Source organism: Gadus morhua, chromosome 19 (genome assembly GCF_902167405.1).
Source record: "Gadus morhua chromosome 19, gadMor3.0, whole genome shotgun sequence".
In the NCBI taxonomy this organism is placed as follows: domain Eukaryota; kingdom Metazoa; phylum Chordata; class Actinopteri; order Gadiformes; family Gadidae; genus Gadus; species Gadus morhua.
Genome location: NC_044066.1, coordinates 1,717,861 through 1,738,163, shown reverse-complemented (window position 1 = coordinate 1,738,163; position 20,303 = coordinate 1,717,861). Strand labels below are relative to the sequence as shown.

General features: G+C 46.3%; 1 protein-coding gene across 2 annotated transcripts; it reads left to right on the top strand.

Moving 5' to 3' along the window:
• Nucleotides 1-342: 342 nt before the first annotated feature.
• Nucleotides 343-20,200, top strand: slc26a1 (solute carrier family 26 member 1). 2 transcript variants are annotated; one of them, XM_030341377.1, is made up of 8 exons: nucleotides 343-464; nucleotides 8,798-9,272; nucleotides 9,632-9,820; nucleotides 13,879-14,125; nucleotides 14,442-14,673; nucleotides 14,935-15,118; nucleotides 17,377-17,664; nucleotides 18,104-20,200. In XM_030341377.1, exons 2-8 carry the CDS (start codon nucleotides 8,874-8,876, stop codon nucleotides 18,689-18,691), a joined length of 2,127 nt encoding a protein of 708 aa, XP_030197237.1. In that variant the 5' UTR covers nucleotides 343-464; nucleotides 8,798-8,873; the 3' UTR covers nucleotides 18,692-20,200. The 2 variants fall into 2 exon arrangements, with proteins under 2 accessions (XP_030197237.1, XP_030197236.1); XM_030341376.1 differs by lacking the exon at nucleotides 343-464 and adding an exon at nucleotides 1,283-1,442.
• Nucleotides 20,201-20,303: the final 103 nt, after the last annotated feature.

Genomic DNA, 20,303 nt, shown 5'->3' with positions numbered 1-20,303 from the left:
AGACAAACTCAGACACACACACACACACACACACACACCAAGGCACAGACGAGTGCATGCAGACATCAGAGTGTTCCAACATAAAGCTCTCTCTCTTTCCCCCACTAGCTCTCCCTTTCTCTCCATGCACAGACACACAAACGCTCAGAATGAGTTGCCATGGTAACCGCCCACAGGTCCACCTCCCCCCTCATGCTGTCTCTGTCTGCTCCCGCCCAGGCCCCCGTCTGCTGCGTCTTCATTGGCCGGCTGAAGGGACAAGTGTCTGGACGAGTGAATTCGTTCTACCTTCCCATCCTCCTCCCATGATGCCTTGCTGCAGGAAGCAGGAAGTGGCACACTGGTAGAGGAGGATGCCGGCATTGAAGAGGACAGCAGGAGTGATAGAGAGAGAGACTTCAGGGAGGACATGGCCTATGCTGCTCTCCCTCCACCACCTCCCCTCCCCCACCACCACACTCCCGGTGAGTCTCTTCACAAATCAAAGATTTCGCCTCTCCTGCTCTCTTCTCTCTTCTATCCTATCCTCTTCTACATAAGCCCCTCTCTCATCCCTTATCTTCATCTCCTCTTCTCTCTCCTCATGTCCTCCTCTCTAACGCCCCCCGTGTCTTCTTCTCATCTTCTCTTCCTTCCTCTACAAATCCCTTCACTGTCTGGTTGTGAGAGGGGGTTCTTCATAAGGTCTTGGTTTGATCCCCAGTGTCTGCAGGCGACCTGTAGTCGTCCTTAAGCAGGGTGACCCCTAATCCTTACCTGTCCTCTCTCGGGACATGCATCTGAATTCATTAGAAGTTGCTTCCAAAGTGTGAAATTACTCTGGCCAGCTGATAAGGTGATAAGATAGTTTGTTTAAGGCTAACATAGAGTTTGAACACGTTATTAGCTTAGAAAAGACCCTGGGAGTGTGTGTTTCACAAGCTTCATCTCACATACACACACACACACACACACACACACACACGCACACACACACACACACACACACACACACACACACACACACACACACACACACACACACACACACAATCCACACCAGTCAAACACCAGCTAAGAGTTGAGGTCCCGCCCACCAGGGCTGAATAAGAGCCAATAGGGAAACAGACCTGCTTTATCTTTGAGTGATTACCCCTCATAGATCAACCACACTGTACAGGGGAGAGAGAGAGAGAGAGAGAGAGAGAGAGAGAGAGAGAGAGAGAGAGAGAGAGAGAGAGAGAGAGAGAGAGAGAGAGAGAGAGAGAGAGAGAGAGAGAGAGAGAGAGAGAGAGAGAGAGAGAGAGAGAGAGAGAGAGAGAGAGAGAGAGAGAGAGAGAGAGAGAGAGAGAGAGAAGTGAGAAGGTAACTTGAGGTTGGACCCTATTGGAGGTTTGTCTTGGATCAGAAGGGCTCCAGAAAGGTTCTTATTCTCCACCTCCACCACAAACACCTCTACCAACGTGAGTACATCTCCCATCATCTTCTGGAACACTAAAACAAAGGGTCCTAGTTCAAAAGACCCCAAGTCTGTTTATTTCTCCCCCTCCACCGAAACTCATGGAATTGTCCTTGGTTCTCGAGAGGCAAAGTTTAAGGAGTCCTGCTGTAGTTTTAAAAAGAAACGGATTGGGTAAATAAATCACCCTTCACCTGATAAAGGTGATTAACGAGCATCTCTCAGCGGTTTTGTCATGTAAAGGTCAGCCTGAGATGTACTCTGTGGTTTTGTCATGTAAAGGTCAGCCTGAGATCTACTCTGTGGTTTTGTCCTTCAAATCATACATTCATGCTAATGTATGTTTTCCATGGGGAAACAAGTGATTTCTGACCTCGTACTGTTGATATTTCTCCATAGCTCATTAGTGAGGGTTTCATTTCAGAGTTTGGTTTTAAGATTAGGGTTTCCTATTAGGGTTAGGTTTGAGGGTTTGGTTTTAAAGTTTATTTTTAGGATTAGGGTTTTATATTAGGGTTAGGGTTGAGGGTTTAGTTTTTTGTTTTTGTTTTAAGGGTTAGGTTTATTTATTTGCAATATGTTTTAGGGTTAGATTTTCTGCACTAGGGTTTGGTTTTAGGGTTAGGGTTTCCTATTAGGGTCATGTTTTAGGGGTTGGTTTCTGAGTTTTAGGGTTTCCTTTTAGGTTTAGGATTTGGTTATTTGGTAACCTGTGCTCTATAAAGACACTACTATACAAAGGAGGATAATGTAGGATCAAATTAGTAGCCTGAGAATAAATGCTAAATATGTACACATAATAACCTTGTTGGAACAGAAACATAAGAATCAACAAGCCCATCTCCTGCGTGTAGAATTAGAATAGGAACTCAGGAAACAGATGACATGTCTGGTGAATAAACCATGTTTATGCAGTAGCTGTAATGCCTGTGATGGGCACGTCAAGGAACAGATAACATGTAATTTATGACAGCAGGGTGAATCCATCAAATAAAATGTGTTTATGTAGCAGCTGATGGGACCATGGTGGCACCTCAGCTGCTGCATTTATTTTGGATAGATTCACAGGGACCAAAACTCTAAAATCTAACACCCCCCCCCCCCAAAAAAAAAACAAACCTAAAGCTAATCCTCAAAGGAAACCAAAAAAACGCAAAATCACACCCTTAAACCAATGACATCATCAGTTGATTAATAAACCTATCCTAAACGTCACCAGATGCTTCCAATTGAGACAGTCAACCCTGTAAGAGGTGTTGGGTTGATGTGTTTGTGGCAGGAGTCATCTCTCTTCAGGTTGTTTGACTGGTTAACTATAGACCATTCTCTTCAACACCATCTCAGTAGATGATTAACAGCTGAACATTTAACGCTATTCTTCCAATGAGGTTGGTGAACTGTGTTTTCTAAATAATACAATGTGTCTTCAGATTACATATTTTAAAACATTATTCAGGCATCCCTCCTCATTCGAAATTAGGTGAAGGTCCTAATGTATAGCTTAAATAAACAATGCTACATAATGCTAAATTAAGCTAAAATAAACTAAATAAACTACAAGTCCAGCAGAGATGTAGGAGGAACAACAGTGTAAAGTACAGTGTAAAGTACTGAATCCTAATGTCTTATTTTCTACAGTTACAATTAACTAAATCAAATAAACTTTAAAACAGAAGCTGCAAGCCAATACATTAAATCGAATACATTATCCTATGATAAAGAATAAAGCATATATTTCAGAGTAATACAATAAAATGGAGTATGCAAGACCAACACACATATATTATTCGTCAAGGAAGCCGCCTTAAGCAATCTGCACTTTCCGAAGCATCCTTCAAATACTTCAGGATGCTTTACAAGAACATTTCAAGGACAATACAAATAGATATTATTTAACATGTAAAATGCAGAAAATATGAATCTTTGAATTAAACTATCAGAGTGGTCTATATTTATAGCCAGGTCTCATTTAAAGGCTATAATGAACTTTATTGCTAATATTGTTCTTGGATACCTTAACCTTATTGAACAAGCAGGAGCAACATTAGGAACAATGTTTATGACCAACCGCGTCCATCAATCTCCGTCAGATAGATGAACTATGTTGGCATGGCTCCAGTTTAGTCAATGATTCATGGCTTAATATGATAGGTATTTATAGAACATGCTCGTAAAGCTCAATGGTGAGAGTTCATTCTTTGGTTGGAAACTTCCATGTTTCCTTTGCTCTTTGCTCTAGTTATTAAGGTGTAAATATCTGGACTTCACATGGAGAAGGTTAGTGCTGCCTAGATGAATATGATGTACTCTGGAGTAATGAAGCACATTGTCTAGTATTTTGTCTCTTAGAAATACATTTAGACACATACATTTGTGTGCCTATTCCAAGGTTTCTCTGACTTTGACCTCCATGACGGGCCTATAGTTTCAACGCTGTTATGTAAAGGGGCCCAATCTTGGACTGGTTAATGAGTGCCTGACTGCTAAAAAGCTGTCCGAACATCTTATGTCCATCGGCGTCGCCATAAAACCTTACGATTAAACATAGACCTTGGACCTTACTTTTAAAGAGGTTACAAGTCTGACGTTTATTACTCAAAATGGAGCTCTTAGAATCCTGCAAATTCTAAATAGAATCTGTATATTTTTAGTTAAAAGGAAAACTTTTAACTGATCATTTTGGGTCGAAGGGACTATTGCAGACAGCATTATTTGAGATTAGTGCAGGATTGAACGAATACCCTGCAGCTGTAATCCTCTCTTTCTATTGTGGCAATCCCGGTCATCGGCGGCAGCGATTCCCGAAACAAACGCTCGAGACAGTAGCGGTGCAACGGTTTTGTTACTGCAGCTCACAAAAGAGAGGGGAAATCATACAGTAACTCAAGTTTCTTCCACACTGGGGCAAAAAGGGGTGAGGGGTCTCCGGGTCCGGTCCGTCGGTGAGGTCGGCGTGGCTCCCGCTCCCGGCTTCTCCCGCGACTGTCTCTCACTCGGCTCCCTCCCGGCACGAGCCCCATAGCTGAGAGCCCCGAATGAGTGGAGAAGCAGGCTATTTAAGCTGCTTCTCCACCGGTTCCTCAGGTGCTCTTCATCCCCCTAATTGGCAACGGCCGGGTTGCCACACTATCATTTTTTAATATTCCATCATTTTGCAAGGCTCCTTAAAGAGGAATAAAAGTTTTGTTTATTTACCCTTTGCTTGATCCGGTCTGTTTGTTGTTGTGTATTATCAAGTCCGGCTCAAGAAGATGCCTGTCTGTACAAGAACCAGCTCTTTAAAAGACTGCATGGACTGAGGCTATTGCCCCAATGAGAACATTGCAGCCTGTAAGAAATATGTATTTTTTTTTATTAGTTTATTCATATCTCTATATATATATATATATATAAACAAAATAGAATGATATATAAATATATATATCATTCTATTTTGTTTTTTTATTTTATTTTAAAGCATTTTGAATAACCTTTGTGTCTGATACTGTGCGATACATATATATTTGACTTTGACTGATATTACAGCTTCTGCGTAATCGTTCAGTACTGGACCAATCTCAAAATTGGATGTCCGCATTATGATTGGAAAATAGGGTCCGGGTTGAAAAATCGCAAAGTTTTCCTGTAAGACAACTCCGCTGGTCCAAACAACAAATGTTTGGACCAGCGGAAGGTTTGCGAAAGGTGAATTGGGTCTGTAACATCAAGGGATTAGTTAAAACTGAAGTTTTCTTTGCGTTGGAGAGCAGTACTAATGTGCAGAAATGGTATGTCTGTTTAGATGGTGGTGGATACACAGTCATCAGTTATCACTGATGGGCTCCTGGTTGGTCAAAGCTTCTCTTTCTACGGTTGTCAGGGTAACATCTTCCTTCGTAGAAAATTGATTGATTAAACGGTTCAGAGTTTCTTTAGTTTTAATTGTTTTTCTCTCTTAATGTTTACCCTATTTGATCAAATGTTCGATTTGGTATGAAATTCAAGTTCTCTCACTTTAATTTATTCATGTCGGTCAGTGTCTCCATCTGTGAACAAAGTCTGTTTGTTCACAACTTTGTTGCTGAGAATCCATTGAATTAACCTAGGTGTCGTGGTATTGGTCTATTTCCCTGTCTGGGCTTGGAGAGATATGAGAAATAACCAGAGCCGGACAGTAACGGAGTACATTTACTTGAGTACAGTACTTAAGTACAATTTTGAGGGATCTGTACTTTACTCGAGTATCATTTTTTGGGAGTACTCATGACTTACTCAAGTACATTTGAGAGGCAAATATTGTATTCTTTACTCCGTTACATTTCTATCCATAACCGTGAGTATCCGTTACTCCTTCTGAAAAATAAAAGGAGAAAAGAAAAATCACGGAAACCCTCAATTTGTTGTTTCCCTCTCAAACGTGATTCCCTCTCAAACTGATTAGGACAGCCTTCAGCCTATCAGCAATCACCTTCGCTTTCCGCCAAAGCCAACTCCATGGTCAGAATTAGATGAGAGACGATTGTTGATTTGATTGATAAAAAAACGGAGAAACTCACACATACATAGAATTGTTAGCTGAATTTTCTTTTCTGATATTGCATATTTATGTAAGCTGAGCAATTGTTTTTATGTTCTTGAGTATACTGTTATACTGTATACTATTGTGCTATTGCCATGGTAAAAATATGAAAATTACTTGATTTTACTTTCAATTCCTTTTACATTCTCCAAGGTGTTAACATTTTTCATAACTCCACGTAGGACGTTTCTATACATAAATGTAAGCACTGTGGCAGTAGTAATGCAATATTTAGAAAACATACTCTTGTACTCTTGATACTCAAGTACTTTTAAAAACAAGTACTTCAGTACTTTTACTTAAGTAGACATCTGACTGTAGTACTTTTACTTGTACTTGAGTAAAATTTAGCAAGGGGTATCTGTACTTTTACTCAAGTAAGGAAGCTGTGTACTCTGTCCGCCTCTGGAAATAACACACAAGCACATATTGTGTATGGCATGGAGTGACATTGACTGACCTTCACTGCGTTCAGAGATCAAGTGAAAAGACTTTCACTTGATTTCGGACTGGCAGACTGGCGGCTTTGTTCACGGATCCATAACCTCTCCTGGTTTAAATGAAAAACTTGCTGGGTAATTATTCAGCTGTCTGCTGAACAGAGAGACCCACGTACCAGAGTTAAAGGTTGGCAGTTTCTTAAAAAGCCAAGCAGACAAACACACTGGCCAGTACACACCCACACACATGGGCACAGGCATGCACACACACACACACACACACACACACACACACACACACACACACACACACACACACACACACACACACACACACACACACACACACACACACACGGGGAATGCACACATACAGGCGCAGGCGCACACATAAAATCACACACAGACAAGCGCACACACACACACACACATACATGGACATGGGCATGCAGACACATGGGCATGGGTACAAACATTAACATTCAACACACACATGCACACACATAAACACACACAGGGTAGTCTAGTGGTTGTGGTGTTGACTCCTAGCTTGAAGCATGTCCGTTAGAACAGCAAACCTTACCCCAGCTGACATGTATCTAAAATTGAGTTGCTCTGGACCAACCAGTCTGCTAATGAATTATTAATTGTGAAGCTGTGCAATTTTAACATGAAATTACTCTTAACAAGACAAACGCAAAATCCAGTGTCTGTGTCAAGCCGATATCCCAATCTGCATCTCAGCGTTCCTGTGATCCGCCCAGATCCACATCTCCTGTGTCCTGGGGGGACTGGGAGAGCTCTGGGGTGTTCTGGGCCTTTTTGCCCTCCTCCCCTCAGCCTCAAACAGAAAACACTAAAGCTCCCTCGATCCCGGAGGGGGAGTTAAGAAGCCGCAGTGTCCTTGGTGGACGTTGTCCTGACTGTGTGTTCTGTGCTATCGTGTCCATCTCGTCTGTCTGCTCCATGCACTGAAGTCTGTTGTGTTTGAACATGGGGGTGACATTAAGGTGGGGGTCCTCCCCCAGGAAATTTTGAGGGGAACATTATTATGGAAAGATCAGCCCCCAAATGTGTGGCTTTTCTGCATTACTTTATAGTGGAAATGTCTTAAGCTATGTAAAGGAAAGCTTTAAATATAATGGAATGTGATTTTTATTTGACCAGGCATGGCATTACAAACTATTTTTATTTACAATGGCGACTGGGCCGAGGGCCAAGCCTCTTGCAGGAAAGAGTTAGGGCCAAAAACAAATGTCAACAGAAAAAAGACAACAGCGCACATCCATGCATTTCCAACCCACCCAATACTTAGACACAATAAGCATGACATAAATGGCAGACAAAGCATGAGGCAGGTTGTCATGCAGTTAGGCTTGCACGCATTTTGTATTGCTTAAAATATGTATTATCTTGTGTTTGTGTGTGCGTATGCGTGTGCGTGTGCTTGTGAGTGTGTGTGTGTGTGTGTGTGTGTGTGTTTGTGTGTGTGTGTGTGTGTGTGTGTGTGTGTGTGTGTGGTTGTGTGTGTGTGGTTGTGTGTGTGTGTGTGTGTGTGTGTGTGTGTGTGTGTGTGTGTGTGTGTGTGTGTGTGTGTGTGTGTGTGTGTGTGTGTGTGTGTGTGTGTGTGTTTTGGGTGTGAGAAATATCCAAAAAGCCCATACCCTGTCTGAGGCATTATTGCATCTATGATTACGGTTAAAGTTATTGATAATGTTATTTCATGTTATTATTGAGGGCTGATCTTTCCTACATCTGCTCTGTGTTATCTTGTCTCTATCTGTTCAGTGGTATCTTGTCTCTATCTTCTCACTGGTAGCTTGTCTCTATCTGCTCCCTTGGAGCTTGTCTATGTCTGCTTTGTGGTATCTTGTCTCTATCTGTTCAGTGTAAACAATTAAACATACAGTAGTATGTACAAAATAAAACATTTAATAAACAACCAAGCAGCAGTAGACAACAACACTAAATCAACAGTAAGGCATGCAATAAGCGACAGAGCTCAACAATCAATATCGTAATTTAAAATAAGACACAGTTTATGAAGCTAATAGGAGAAAACTGTGTAAGAAAAGGGTTTTAAGAGTTTTTGAATTCTTTAATATAATCCAGTATGTGGATATGATGGAGAATGGAGGATGAGGATTGAGAGTAAACCAATGTCAGCTGACAGAGGAGGTCATTGGGGTTCTTAACCAGGGCTGTCTCTGCGCTATATTTGGGGCGAAAGCCAGATTGGAATTGTTCAAAGAGGTCGTTAGCAAGGTCGATCTGGAGTCGAGGTGATGGGCAAGAGCTGAAAGAGGGCAGTTGGCCACCCAGCCTTTAACTCTTCCGGTTCCTCTCTCTGCATCAACACAGGAGCAGAGCTGACCGCCCAGGCCTCCAGCCAACCTCCATCCTCCCCCCAACACATCGCCTTCTCCAAGGGGCCATCATGGAGCCGCAGGACCTCCCCCTCACGGACCCACCGCAGCTCCTTGAGCGCCGCGTTCGCAAAGCCCAACCCCCGCTCTCGGCCCTCCGGTCCAGAGTCAAGGAGGAGGTGGCGTGCTCCATGCCCAGGGCTCGCTCCACCCTGCTGGGCTTCTTCCCCGTTGTCAGCTGGCTGCCCAAGTACAAGCTCCAGGAGTACGTGTGGGGCGACCTGATGTCCGGTGTCATCGTGGGGATCATCCTGGTACCGCAGGCCATCGCCTACTGCCTCCTGGCCGGGGTGCAGCCCATCTACGGCCTGTACACCTCCTTCTTTGCCAACATCATTTATTTCTTCATGGGGACATCCAGACACGTGTCGGTGGGCATCTTCAGCCTCATGAGCCTCATGGTGGGCCAGGTAATCTGAGGTTTCATACGAGGGTTTAAGGGAGTTTAATACACGTTAGACGGGATTATCTTTCATAATATTTGTCAAATGATCTTGAATTAAAGGAAGTTCAGAAATACACATGATATTCTCAGTTGTAGTCTCAAAGAGCTTCACAGACCCACTTTATAGCACACCTCTAAATCCTCTAAACCTAAAGGACCTAAAGGAGAACCTCCCCAAACCCAGGGGGAAGGAAACTTGAGAAGGAACCCAGAATAGAGGTCCCGCGTTCAGGGATGGTTAGCTGTGCAATCGCTGCCGAACGAGTGAACAGGTTGTATCAAATGATCTCATCAATCTGATTGTTTGTGCTGTGCTTTTCACAGGTGGTGGACAGAGAGGTGTTCCAAGCAGGGTTTGACCTCAGCGACACAGACCCAGGGTCCTTCAACGGAACGGGTGTCGCCTCAAACCTCTCGGCAGCCACCGTGGAAGTGATGGGAGTAGTTTATAGCAAGGAGTGCTATGCTATTGCCATAGCAGCCGCTCTCACGCTGCTAGCTGGAATCTACCAGGTAATGAACAGATCAGTGAAATGTCTCATCTCATCTCATCTCATTTTCGTCCGCTTATCCGGGGTCGGGTCGCGGGGGGAGCAGCTCAAGCAGGGGGCCCCAGACTTCCCTTTCCCGGGCCACATTGACCAACTCTGACGGGGGGATCCCGAGGCGTTCCCAGGCCAGTGTTGAGATATAATCTCTCCACCTAGTCCTGGGTCTTCCCCGAGGTCTCCTCCCCACTGGACGTGCCTGAAACACCTCCCAAGGATGGCGCCCAGTGGGCATCCTTACCAGATGCCCGAACCAACTCAGCTGACTCCTTTCTAAGCAAAGGAGCAGCGGCTCTAATCCGAGTTCCTCACGGATGGCTGAGCTTCTCACCCTATCCCTAAGGGAGATGCCAGCCACCCTTCTGAGAAAACTCATCTCGGCCGCTTGTACCCGCGATCTCGTCCTTTCGGTCATCACCCAGCCCTCATGACCATAGGTGAGGATAGGAACGAAGATCGACCGGTAGATCGAGAGCTTTGCCTTGCGGCTCAGCTCTCTTTTCGTTACAACGGTGCGGTAAAGCGAACGCAATACCGCCCCCGCTGCTCCGATTCTCTGGCCAATCTCACGCTCCATAGTACCCTCACTCGCGAACAAGACCCCGAGGTACTTGAACTCCTTCACTTGGGCTAAGGACTCATTTCCTACCCGGAGTAAGCAATCCATCGGTTTCCTGCTAAGAGTCATGGCCTCAGATTTAGCGGTGCTGATCCTCATCCCAGCCGCTTCACACTCGGCCGCCAGCCGATCCAGTGAGTGCTGAAGGTCACAGGCCGATGATCCAATGAGGACCACATCATCTGCAAAAAGCAGTGACGAGATCCTCAGACCACCGAACTGCAACCCCTCCCCACCACGACTACGCCTCGATATCCTGTCCATGTATATCACAAACAGGATTGGTGACAAGGCGCAGCCCTGGCGGAGACCAGCACCCACTGAGAACGAAACTGACTGGCTGCCGAGGACGCGAACACAGCTCTCACTTTGGGAGTACAGGGATTGGATGGCCCTGAGGATAGACCCCCTTACCCCATACTCCCGCAGCACCTCCCACAGTTTCTCCCGGGGCACCCGGTCATACGCCTTCTCCAGATCCACAAAACACATGTAGACCGGATGGGCATACTCCCAGGCCCCCTCCAGGATCCTTGCGAGAGTGAAGAGCTGGTCCGTAGTTCCACGTCCGGGGCGAAAACCGCATAGTTCCTCTTCAATCTGAGGTTCGACGATCGGCCGAACCCTCCTTTCCAGCACCTTGGAGTAGACTTTACCAGGGAGGCTGAGAAGTGTGATACCCCGGTAATTGGCACACACTCTCTGGTCCCCCTTTTTGAACAGGGGAACCACCACCCCGGTTTGCCACTCCTTTGGCACTGTACCCGACTCCCACGCGATGTTGAACAGGCGTGTCAACCATGACAGCCCCTCAACACCCAGAGCCTTTAGCATTTCTGGCTGGATCTCATCAATCCCTGGGGCTTTGCCACTGCGGAGATGTTTGACTACCTCAGTGACCTCCACCAGGGAAATTGACGATGAAACACCATCAACCTCGAGCTCTGCCTCCAACATAGAGGGCGTGTTATTCGGATTCAGGAGTTCCTCAAAGTGTTCCTTCCAACGTCCGACGACCTCCTCAGTTGAGGTCAACAGAGTCCCATCCTTACTGTACACAGCTTGGATGGTTCCCCGTTTCCCCCTCCTGAGGTGCCGGATAGTCTTCCAGAAACACTTTGGTGCCGACCGAAAGTCCTGCCTCCGAACTTCTCCCACACCCGCTGCTTAGCCTCCGACACGGCAGCAGCTGCAGCCCTTCGGGACTGTCGGTACCCTGCAACCGAGTCAGGAGACCTCCAGGATATCATATCCCGGAAGGCCTCCTTCTTCAATCGGACAGCTTCTCTGACCACCGGTGTCCACCACGGTGTCCGAGGGTTACCGCCCCTTGAGGAGCCTAAGACCCTGAGACCACAGCTAGCCACCGCAGCTTCAGCAATGGAGGCTTTGAACACCGCCCACTCCGGCTCAATGCCCCCAACCTCCACAGGAATGCCAGAAGAACTCCGCCGGAGGTGTGAGTTGAAGATACCTAGGACGGGGGCCTCCTCCAGACGTTCCCAGTTCACCCGCACTACTCGTTTGGGCTTACCAGGTCTATCCGGAAATTTCCCCCATTCCCTGATCCAACTCACAACCAGATGGTGGTCGGTTGACAGTTCTGCCCCTCTCTTTACCCGAGTGTCCAAAACATGCAGCCTCAGATCAGATGACACGATCACAAAATCGATCATTGATCTTCGGCCTAGGGTACTCTGGTACCAGGTACACTTATGAGCACCCTTAAGTTCGAACATGGTGCTTGTTATGGATAATCCATGACTAGCACAGAAGTCCAATAACAAACGACCGCTCGGGTTTAGATCAGGGAGGCCGTTCCTCCCCTCCACGCCTCTCCAGGTGTCTCCATCGTTGTCCACGTGGGCGTTGAAGTCACCCAGCAGAACTACGGAGTCCCCTACTGGAGCCCCATACAGGACTCCATTCAGGGTCTCCAAGAAGGCCGAGTACTCTGAGCTGCTGTTTGGTGCATACGCACAAACAACAGTCAGAGTTTTCCCCCCTACAACCCTTAGGCGCAGGGAGGCGACCCTCTCGTCTACCGGGGTAAACTCCAACACCGCGGCGCTCAGCCGGGGATTTATGAGTATCCCCACACCTGCCCGGCGCCTCACGCCCTCGGCAACTCCGTTGAAGAATAGAGTCCAACCCTTATCCAGGAGTACGGTACTAGAGCTGAGACGGTGCGTGGAGGTAAGCCCCACCAGATCTAACTGATAGCGCTCCACCTCCCTCACAAGCTCCGGTTCCTTTCCCCACAGCGAGGTGACGTTCCACATCCCCAGAGCCAGCTTCTGCCGCCCGGGTCTGGTCCGTCGAGACCCCTGACCTTCGCTGCCACCCATGTGGCTGCGCACCCGACCCCAACGGGTCTTCCCACAGGTGGTGGGCCCATTGGATGAAGAGAGGGGGGGTGCCACGTAGTTTGTTCGGGCTGTGCCCGACCGGGCTCCGTGGCAAACCCGGCCACCAGGCGCTCGCCATCGAGCCCTCCGTCTGGGCCTGGCTCCAGACGGGGGCCCCGGGCTTCCTCCGGGCCGGGTCACATCTCCTCTTCTTACGTTATTCATTGAGGATTTTTGAACCATTCTTAGTCTGGCCCCTCACCTGAGACCACTCTGCCATGAGAGACCCTACCAGGAGCACAAGGCTCCAGACAACACAGCCCTCAGGTTCACAGGGACACGCAAACCTCTCCACCACGATAAGGTGACGGTTCCAGGAGAAACGTGTCAGTGAAATGTATCATGTAAAAGGACACATCTGGAATGTTCACCAGCAAATAGAAGCCATTGTGTAATCTATCATCGAGCTGCATGATAAGTGAGAGTGTCCATCCGGATGGATGGGTATCAGCCTACGGGTTCGAAACTTGGTTCCAACTATCATCACACATCTGCATTGACACCTGGTGTGGAACAGGCCTTTAAAAGGTGCAGCATGTATGAATATCAGTTTAAAATTAATAACCGTCAATTATCAACTTTACAATGCAACATTGCATTGTTGCTTTCCACTCCGGGAGACAGCTGTTGGAGTGTTAAGAAATTAAGTTGATGCTGATCTCACAACTTTTCTTCTGGACTGGTAAGTAATTAGATGTTAATGCTGGCTATGCAGCTAAAGCATATAAAGGTATCTATTTATTGATCGTTTCTGGCAGTGTTGGTATGTTTGCTAAGAAAGATGTTTGTTGTTAGAAAACCATATGGGTGGACACGACACGGGTTCTTCCTCCCCTCTACAGATATCCATGGTGGTGTTCCAGCCTAACTTCTCTGAATCTTGATAGCAGCCTAAAATTCTAGCTCCTCTAACCTTCCTTCTGCTTTCTGTTTCCGCTCTAGGTCCTAATGGTGGAGTTCCATTCTAACTACTCCTACCTTCCCTCTCCTCTCCAGGTCTTGATGGCAGTGTTCCGGCTGGGCTTCGTCTCCGTCTACCTGTCGGCTCCTATGCTGGACGGCTTTGCAACAGGTGCCTCCCTCACCATCCTGACAGTGCAGGCCAAGTACCTCCTGGGCCTGAAGATCCCTCGCCACCAGGGCTACGGCACTGTGGTGGTCACGTGGATCAACATCTTCGCCAACATCCAGAACACAAACCTCTGTGACTTAGTCACCAGTGCCATCTGCATCTTTGTCTTAGGTAGGCGGGTCTACTAGTCGTAATGTACTCGTTATATTGCATTATATATTTATATATAATGCATTATATATATATTTATATATAATGCACTATATAAATTATATACATGCACGATTCATTAAATTCATCAGCATACATTTCATAAACACTTACGCTAGTTTATAGATATCCAATAGTTTTAGTCTGCCAGTATATTTTTTAACCTTAAAAACAAAAGAAAGTTATTAATTAGCTGCTGCTCCTTTTAACCCTCATTCCCATATAAAAGTCCATTATTTTCAAAATCTGAAACAATATCTTGAATGTATCCTCCTAGTGGCAGGAAAGGAGATCCAGGATCGCTACAAGAGTCGCCTGAAGATCCCCCTGCCCACGGAGCTGGTGGTGGTGGCTGGGGCCACCCTGGCCAGCCACTTTGGGAACCTGAACGCCCTCTACGGCTCCAGTGTGTCCGGTCACATCCCCACAGGGTTCATCCCCCCCACGGTGCCCGCTCTGGACCTGATGCACCGCGTCGCTCTGGATGCTGTCCCCATGGCTGTCATCAGGTATAGTGCATGCTCTGAGAGAAAGAGTCACTAATTTTACCACCAGGTTGATTTAAGTTGTTTTAAGCTATTGTAAAATGTAGCCACTCGTGAACTCACAAGTGGGAGCATCCACCTAGATTATACTCCAGATTACCAGTTGGCACAGTCCACCAAGTGGGTGAACAGGAAGCTCAACTATCCATCGTTCAACATCTTGTTGGATGCGTGATCATTTCACGGTTTCAGTTGGAAAGTAAAGCCTGTCTGTTGTTTTTTCAGTTTTGCCTTCACCGTGTCGCTGTCTGAGATGTTTGCGAAGAAGAACGGCTACACGGTGCGTCCCAACCAGGAGATGTTAGCTATCGGCTGCTGTAACATCATCCCCTCCTTCTTCCACTGCTTCACCACCAGCGCTGCCCTGGCCAAGACCATGGTGAAGGACTCCACAGGCTGCCAGACTCAGGTATAACCCCACGCACTGAATATAGATTCATGATTTAATTGTTGTTGTGACATTGTTGTTTATGAAAATCTAATATTTTATAGTAATTCGTATTTAAGTAAAGAAGTCTGTGGTTCATACATGTAGTGGAGGAAGGCAATCCTTAAATGGACTTTTATTTTAATATTTATTATTTTATTCTTACTAATATTATTCTAATTATAATTTTCCAACATCGTCACAACATCATAGTTGAAGAATAATCCTGTTTATCGGGTTTACCGTGATGAGATGAACGTGCACGTGAAGTCATCCAGATGAATTGCTGTTTGACAGTTACCGTACTTGGTTAATATTTTATTGTTAATGCTGTGCCATGATTACGCTTACGGCAAGAACCATGTGTTACCACCAAATATGGTCCAACTCTGGTCAGGGAACCCCTGACCAGAGTTCCCTTATAAACCAGATACATAGCCCCCTCTAGTGGTCAGCACGTTGTATTCTCTAAATACATTACACACCGTTTATTACAACTATAAATAAACCTGCTAAATGTCTGCTACACCGGCCCCATAATTGTGTTGGTGTGCAGCTACAATTACCCTATTTAAGATAAGGACCCAAAAGGTGTGTGTACATGTGTGAATCTTCAATCTTCCTGTGTTTGGGGGTTTCTGGAACATTTCAACCAGTTCTTCTGCGTCCAATAGCATACAGAGTTAAGGCACACCCAGGTAACCCGTCTTGGTTGACAGTTGCACAGAGCGAACTGTCTTGTCAGGATCGGTCTTGGTTACCTTTTACCACAAGCCAGGGGCTCCATGGACAACTGGGGTCCATGAGGACCACTCTGTCCCCAGGAGCCCCCTGGGGCCCCTGGGGTCCATGATAACCACTCTGTCACCTTCCAAGAAGTCCCTTTGTGGTGCTGTCCATTTGGACTCTCCTAAAGCAGAGGAAGACACCATCTCACCCAACGCTTCCAGAAGGTCGGACAAATACTGGACCTGTCTCATCTTCTTTTGATGTAAAACTCGCTCTTGGAAAGAGTCCAAAAGGAAGTGGATTGGACTCACAGATCCGTCCTTTTGTGATAACCAGGATTGAAAACAGAAGTTAACTCCTATGTTTTTGTCAGTCTACGGCAAACAGTTTGTAAAATGTTCCACTATGCTCCGTAGTTGGAAGTGAGTGATACTGAGTCTTATGTATAATTTGAAAATGTTGTGATTGGACGGCCATTAAGAGTGGCCTAGCGGAGAATGCATGGATTCACTCGACATCCAGAGACAAATGAGAATGGTTCACAGCACTCGCCTAATGAGGTGAATGATCTGCTCCCATGCTCCTACATGGTCCAGCAGGGGGATTAAAGCTCCACTCCATTCCACTCTGCACTAAAGCACTGTATCTTGTAGTGGTCAACGTTTTAAAGGGCTTCTCTAATTACCCTTTCAGCTCCAATGAACCGTTGTCTGATCTCAGATGCGTAACTTGATCTCCGCAAAACAAGAAACGTTGAAAGGGGTTGAAACATTGTCCAAGCAGTAGGCTACATACACTGCCCTGCTATTGATACATGGAAAGATAACTCCATATCTCTTAACAAGACCGTGACCTCTCTTCACTTCTATCGGTCCAAAGTTGGACCAATGTCAACTGGCAAGTTGGTCATTATTTGTTCTCAAACTCTCCCTTGAAGGCGACAGCAGAGAACCGAGTCAGCTATGATCTTTCCGCTGGATGAGTTGCGATATCATATGATTTCATCCTGCTTGGCCCACTTGCTAATGAATATGGTGTAAAATGAGAAATGACTCCTACAGCTACCTTTTGGTGTGATGCCCCGATTTCCAGAGATAAATATGATCTTATTATGTTAGAATTTAAAAAATAAACATATACAGCTGCTGTTGGTCCTCATATGTCCAGTGGTCCTCAGGTCTCCTGTCTGGTCAGTGCCCTGTTATAACCTCTATTACCGCTGGTCCTCAGGTCTCCAGCCATGGTATAACCTCTAATACTTTGGGTCCTCAGGTCTGGTCAGTGCCCTGGTATAAACTCTAAGACTGCTGGTCCTAAGGTTCCCAGTCTGGTCGGTGACTTGGTATAACCTCCCATATACTGTGGGTCCTCAGGTGTGGTCAGTGCCCTGGTATAACCTCCAATACTGTGGGTCCTCAGGTGTGGTCAGTGCCCTTGTATAACCCTTAATACTGCTGGTCCTCAGGTGTGGTCAGTGCCATGGTATAACCTTTAATACTGCTGGTCCTCAGGTCTCCAGTCTGATCAGTGCCCTGGTGGTCCTCCTGGTGCTCCTCTTCTTCGCTCCGTACTTCTACTCCCTCCAGAAGTGTGTCCTTGCCTGCATCATCATTGTCAGCCTACGGGGGGCACTCCGGAAGTTCCGCGACGTTCCCGCCAAGTGGCGCGTGAGCAGGGCCGACGCCGTGGTCTGGCTGGTTGCCATGGCAGCCACGGTGCTCATCAGTGTGGAGATCGGCCTGGTGGTGGGGGTGGTCTTCTCCATGGTCTGTGTCATCTTCGTCACGCAGAACCCCAAGGTAGGTTTGGGGGGGTTTCTTTCTTTGTCTCCGTCACCTATGCATCCTGTCATCCATCCCTCCCCCCTTACTCCCCCCCTCCCTTTCTTTCTCTCCCTCCCTTCCTAACTTCAGGAAATGTAAGAATGATGCAATTTGTATGTGTATATACTGTATACCATTTGTTAAATGAGGGTCGGTACTCAAAATGCGTTGCCATCCACTAAGAGGTGGGTCTTGTCCTGGCAATACACAGAAGCCCTGTAGCGAATGCAACATGAACACCCAAAGTGTGTTTCCAGTTTTCTGATTGTTCTGTACTGTTCAGCGGTCCAAGAGGCACATTGGAGTTGTCTTTTGGGTCCCGAGTTAAAAAAGCTTCCCATCCGTGGTGTGTACTGTATGTATTCAGTACGTGGTTGATGGTTCACAAAGCGCTCCGTCTCTCCTGTCCCTTGAGGTCTCTCTGCTGGGTCGCTCCGAGGACTCAGAGCTTTATGAGGACCTGGACGAGTATGAGAACCTGGCCGCACCAGCTGGAGTCCGGGTCTTCCGCTTCCAGGCGCCGCTCTACTACGCCAACAAGGACAGCTTCCTCCGGACGCTGTACGAGACCGTGGGGGTGGACCCCTTCCTGGAGATGACCAGCAGGAGGAAGAGAGACAAGAAGGCCACCAAACGCCTGGCTGCCAAGCAGGCAGGGGAGGACTCAGAGAACCGCAAGAACGGCAAGCTCTGCGTGGGACTGGTCCGGAGGGAACTGGAGTTCCACACCATCGTTCTGGACTGTTCTGCCATCCCCTTCATCGACTCGGCCGGGATGGGTGCCTTTGCGGGGTTGGTGAAGGACTACGGTGAGCTGGGGGTGGCCGTGCTGTTGGCCGGCTGCAACACCCCCGTCATCGACGCCCTGCGCCGGGGGGCCTTCTTCGGGGAGAAGGACCGAGACATGAGCCTCCGGCTTTTCTACACCGTCCACGCTGCAGTGCTCTCCGCCAGGAGCAGGGCGGCAGCTGAGGGCCACACAGCCGGCGACTCACAGGTATAGATGACATGGAAGGAGCGTTCAGAAGAGGAGAAGAAGAAGAAAAGCAAGGGCTGCAGATGACCACGATTCATCTTGCATTGAATCTACCATTGTTTTTCCTCTACCTCCATTGTACGCTGTTCCATTTGTCAAACGCTCGACAAGTTAATCGGCTGCTCATTCGGCTTGGGAAGCAAGGATACATAGGTGTATCATAACAGGAAGTGAGATTCTTCGATCCGCTCACACGTCACCAGACATTTACATATCACGCAGCCGTACGGCCACACGTAACAAATGTGCTTGGCAGTTGCCTCTGGGGACCCTGAAGCACCTCACAGGCTCCGGGATCAACGGAAAGGAAAAACGGATGCTTGTTTACTCTGAAACGACAAGCTTTGTCAGCGTTAGAAAGTCTTACATTCCTCACAAGAATTAGTTTAAGAACTCCAGGAGTTTCCTGAAACCCCAACATGATCCTTTTTCTGATACAAAGACTATAAAGGGAAGTCATCCAAAGCAGTGCCAAAACGGCAATGAAGATTCATTTTGTGATTAATGAGAAACGTGTTTAATCACTTTTATCCTTGTTTGGTCTGAAGCATCCAAACTTCAATAATCCAATGACGAATTTTCTCGTGTTTTCATGGACATATTACCCTTTTAACACTCTTCTGCCTTATTAAGGGAAGAATTTATTATTAAATTAATAAATTTGGTTGGTTCAATGGATGGTACCAATGGATGCTCAGCCAATCAACAGAGCAGGAAATTACTCAACATTCCGTTAGCGTGCAGCTTTAAATTTCCTCACTTTCGGTTGTTTTCTTTATTCATGTATTTATTTTAACTTGGTCTTACTTACTGCTTGAGCTGCTGCCCCCGCTACCCGACCCCGGATAAGCGGATTGACGAAGTTAAAATATTTAGTTGGAACATTTGTAATGCTATAGGGTGCACTCCTGTTCATGTCTGTTTGTGCTTTTTTGTGGTCTTATGTAAAATCAGACCCATGCAGCCTTAACACTGATACTTGAAGAATAGATGGCCAAGAGCCATGTTGTACTCAGACAATTTCATATTCAATGATATTTAATTTGATTTTTTTATGAATTGTTGCAATTCCCCCAAATAGCTTTTCTCCCCAATATATTGTATTTGAAATGGTTCATGAGAAAATCTTGAATGAAATCAATAGAGAGCTAATGAGCTTGGTTGATGAAAACCCAAGCTTGGCCGTTATTGCTATCTGGGTGGGGGGGATTCAGCCTTCAGGAGCACAACTCAGCTTTAGCACCAAGATGGTAACCAAGATTGCAACTTAGTTGACCGTCACCAAGTACGAGATTTGTACTTTTATCCTCTAAATGTATTGACAAGTTTGTCCAATTGCTTTTATTTGATTCGTAGTTGAGAATATAATTATTCTAAATTGTCCCAATACTGTGATATCTATTGTAGCAAACACAATTTGCAAAAAAAATCAAAACCAAATAAATTGGTTGTTTGTATTAAACAATTATCGCTGTCTTTTCCCCTCCTTTTGTAAAAATCAACCTACAAACATGTGAAGCATTAAGCATGCCAACATCACAGGTAATCCAATAAATCACAGCAGCGAAAACAGCGCTGT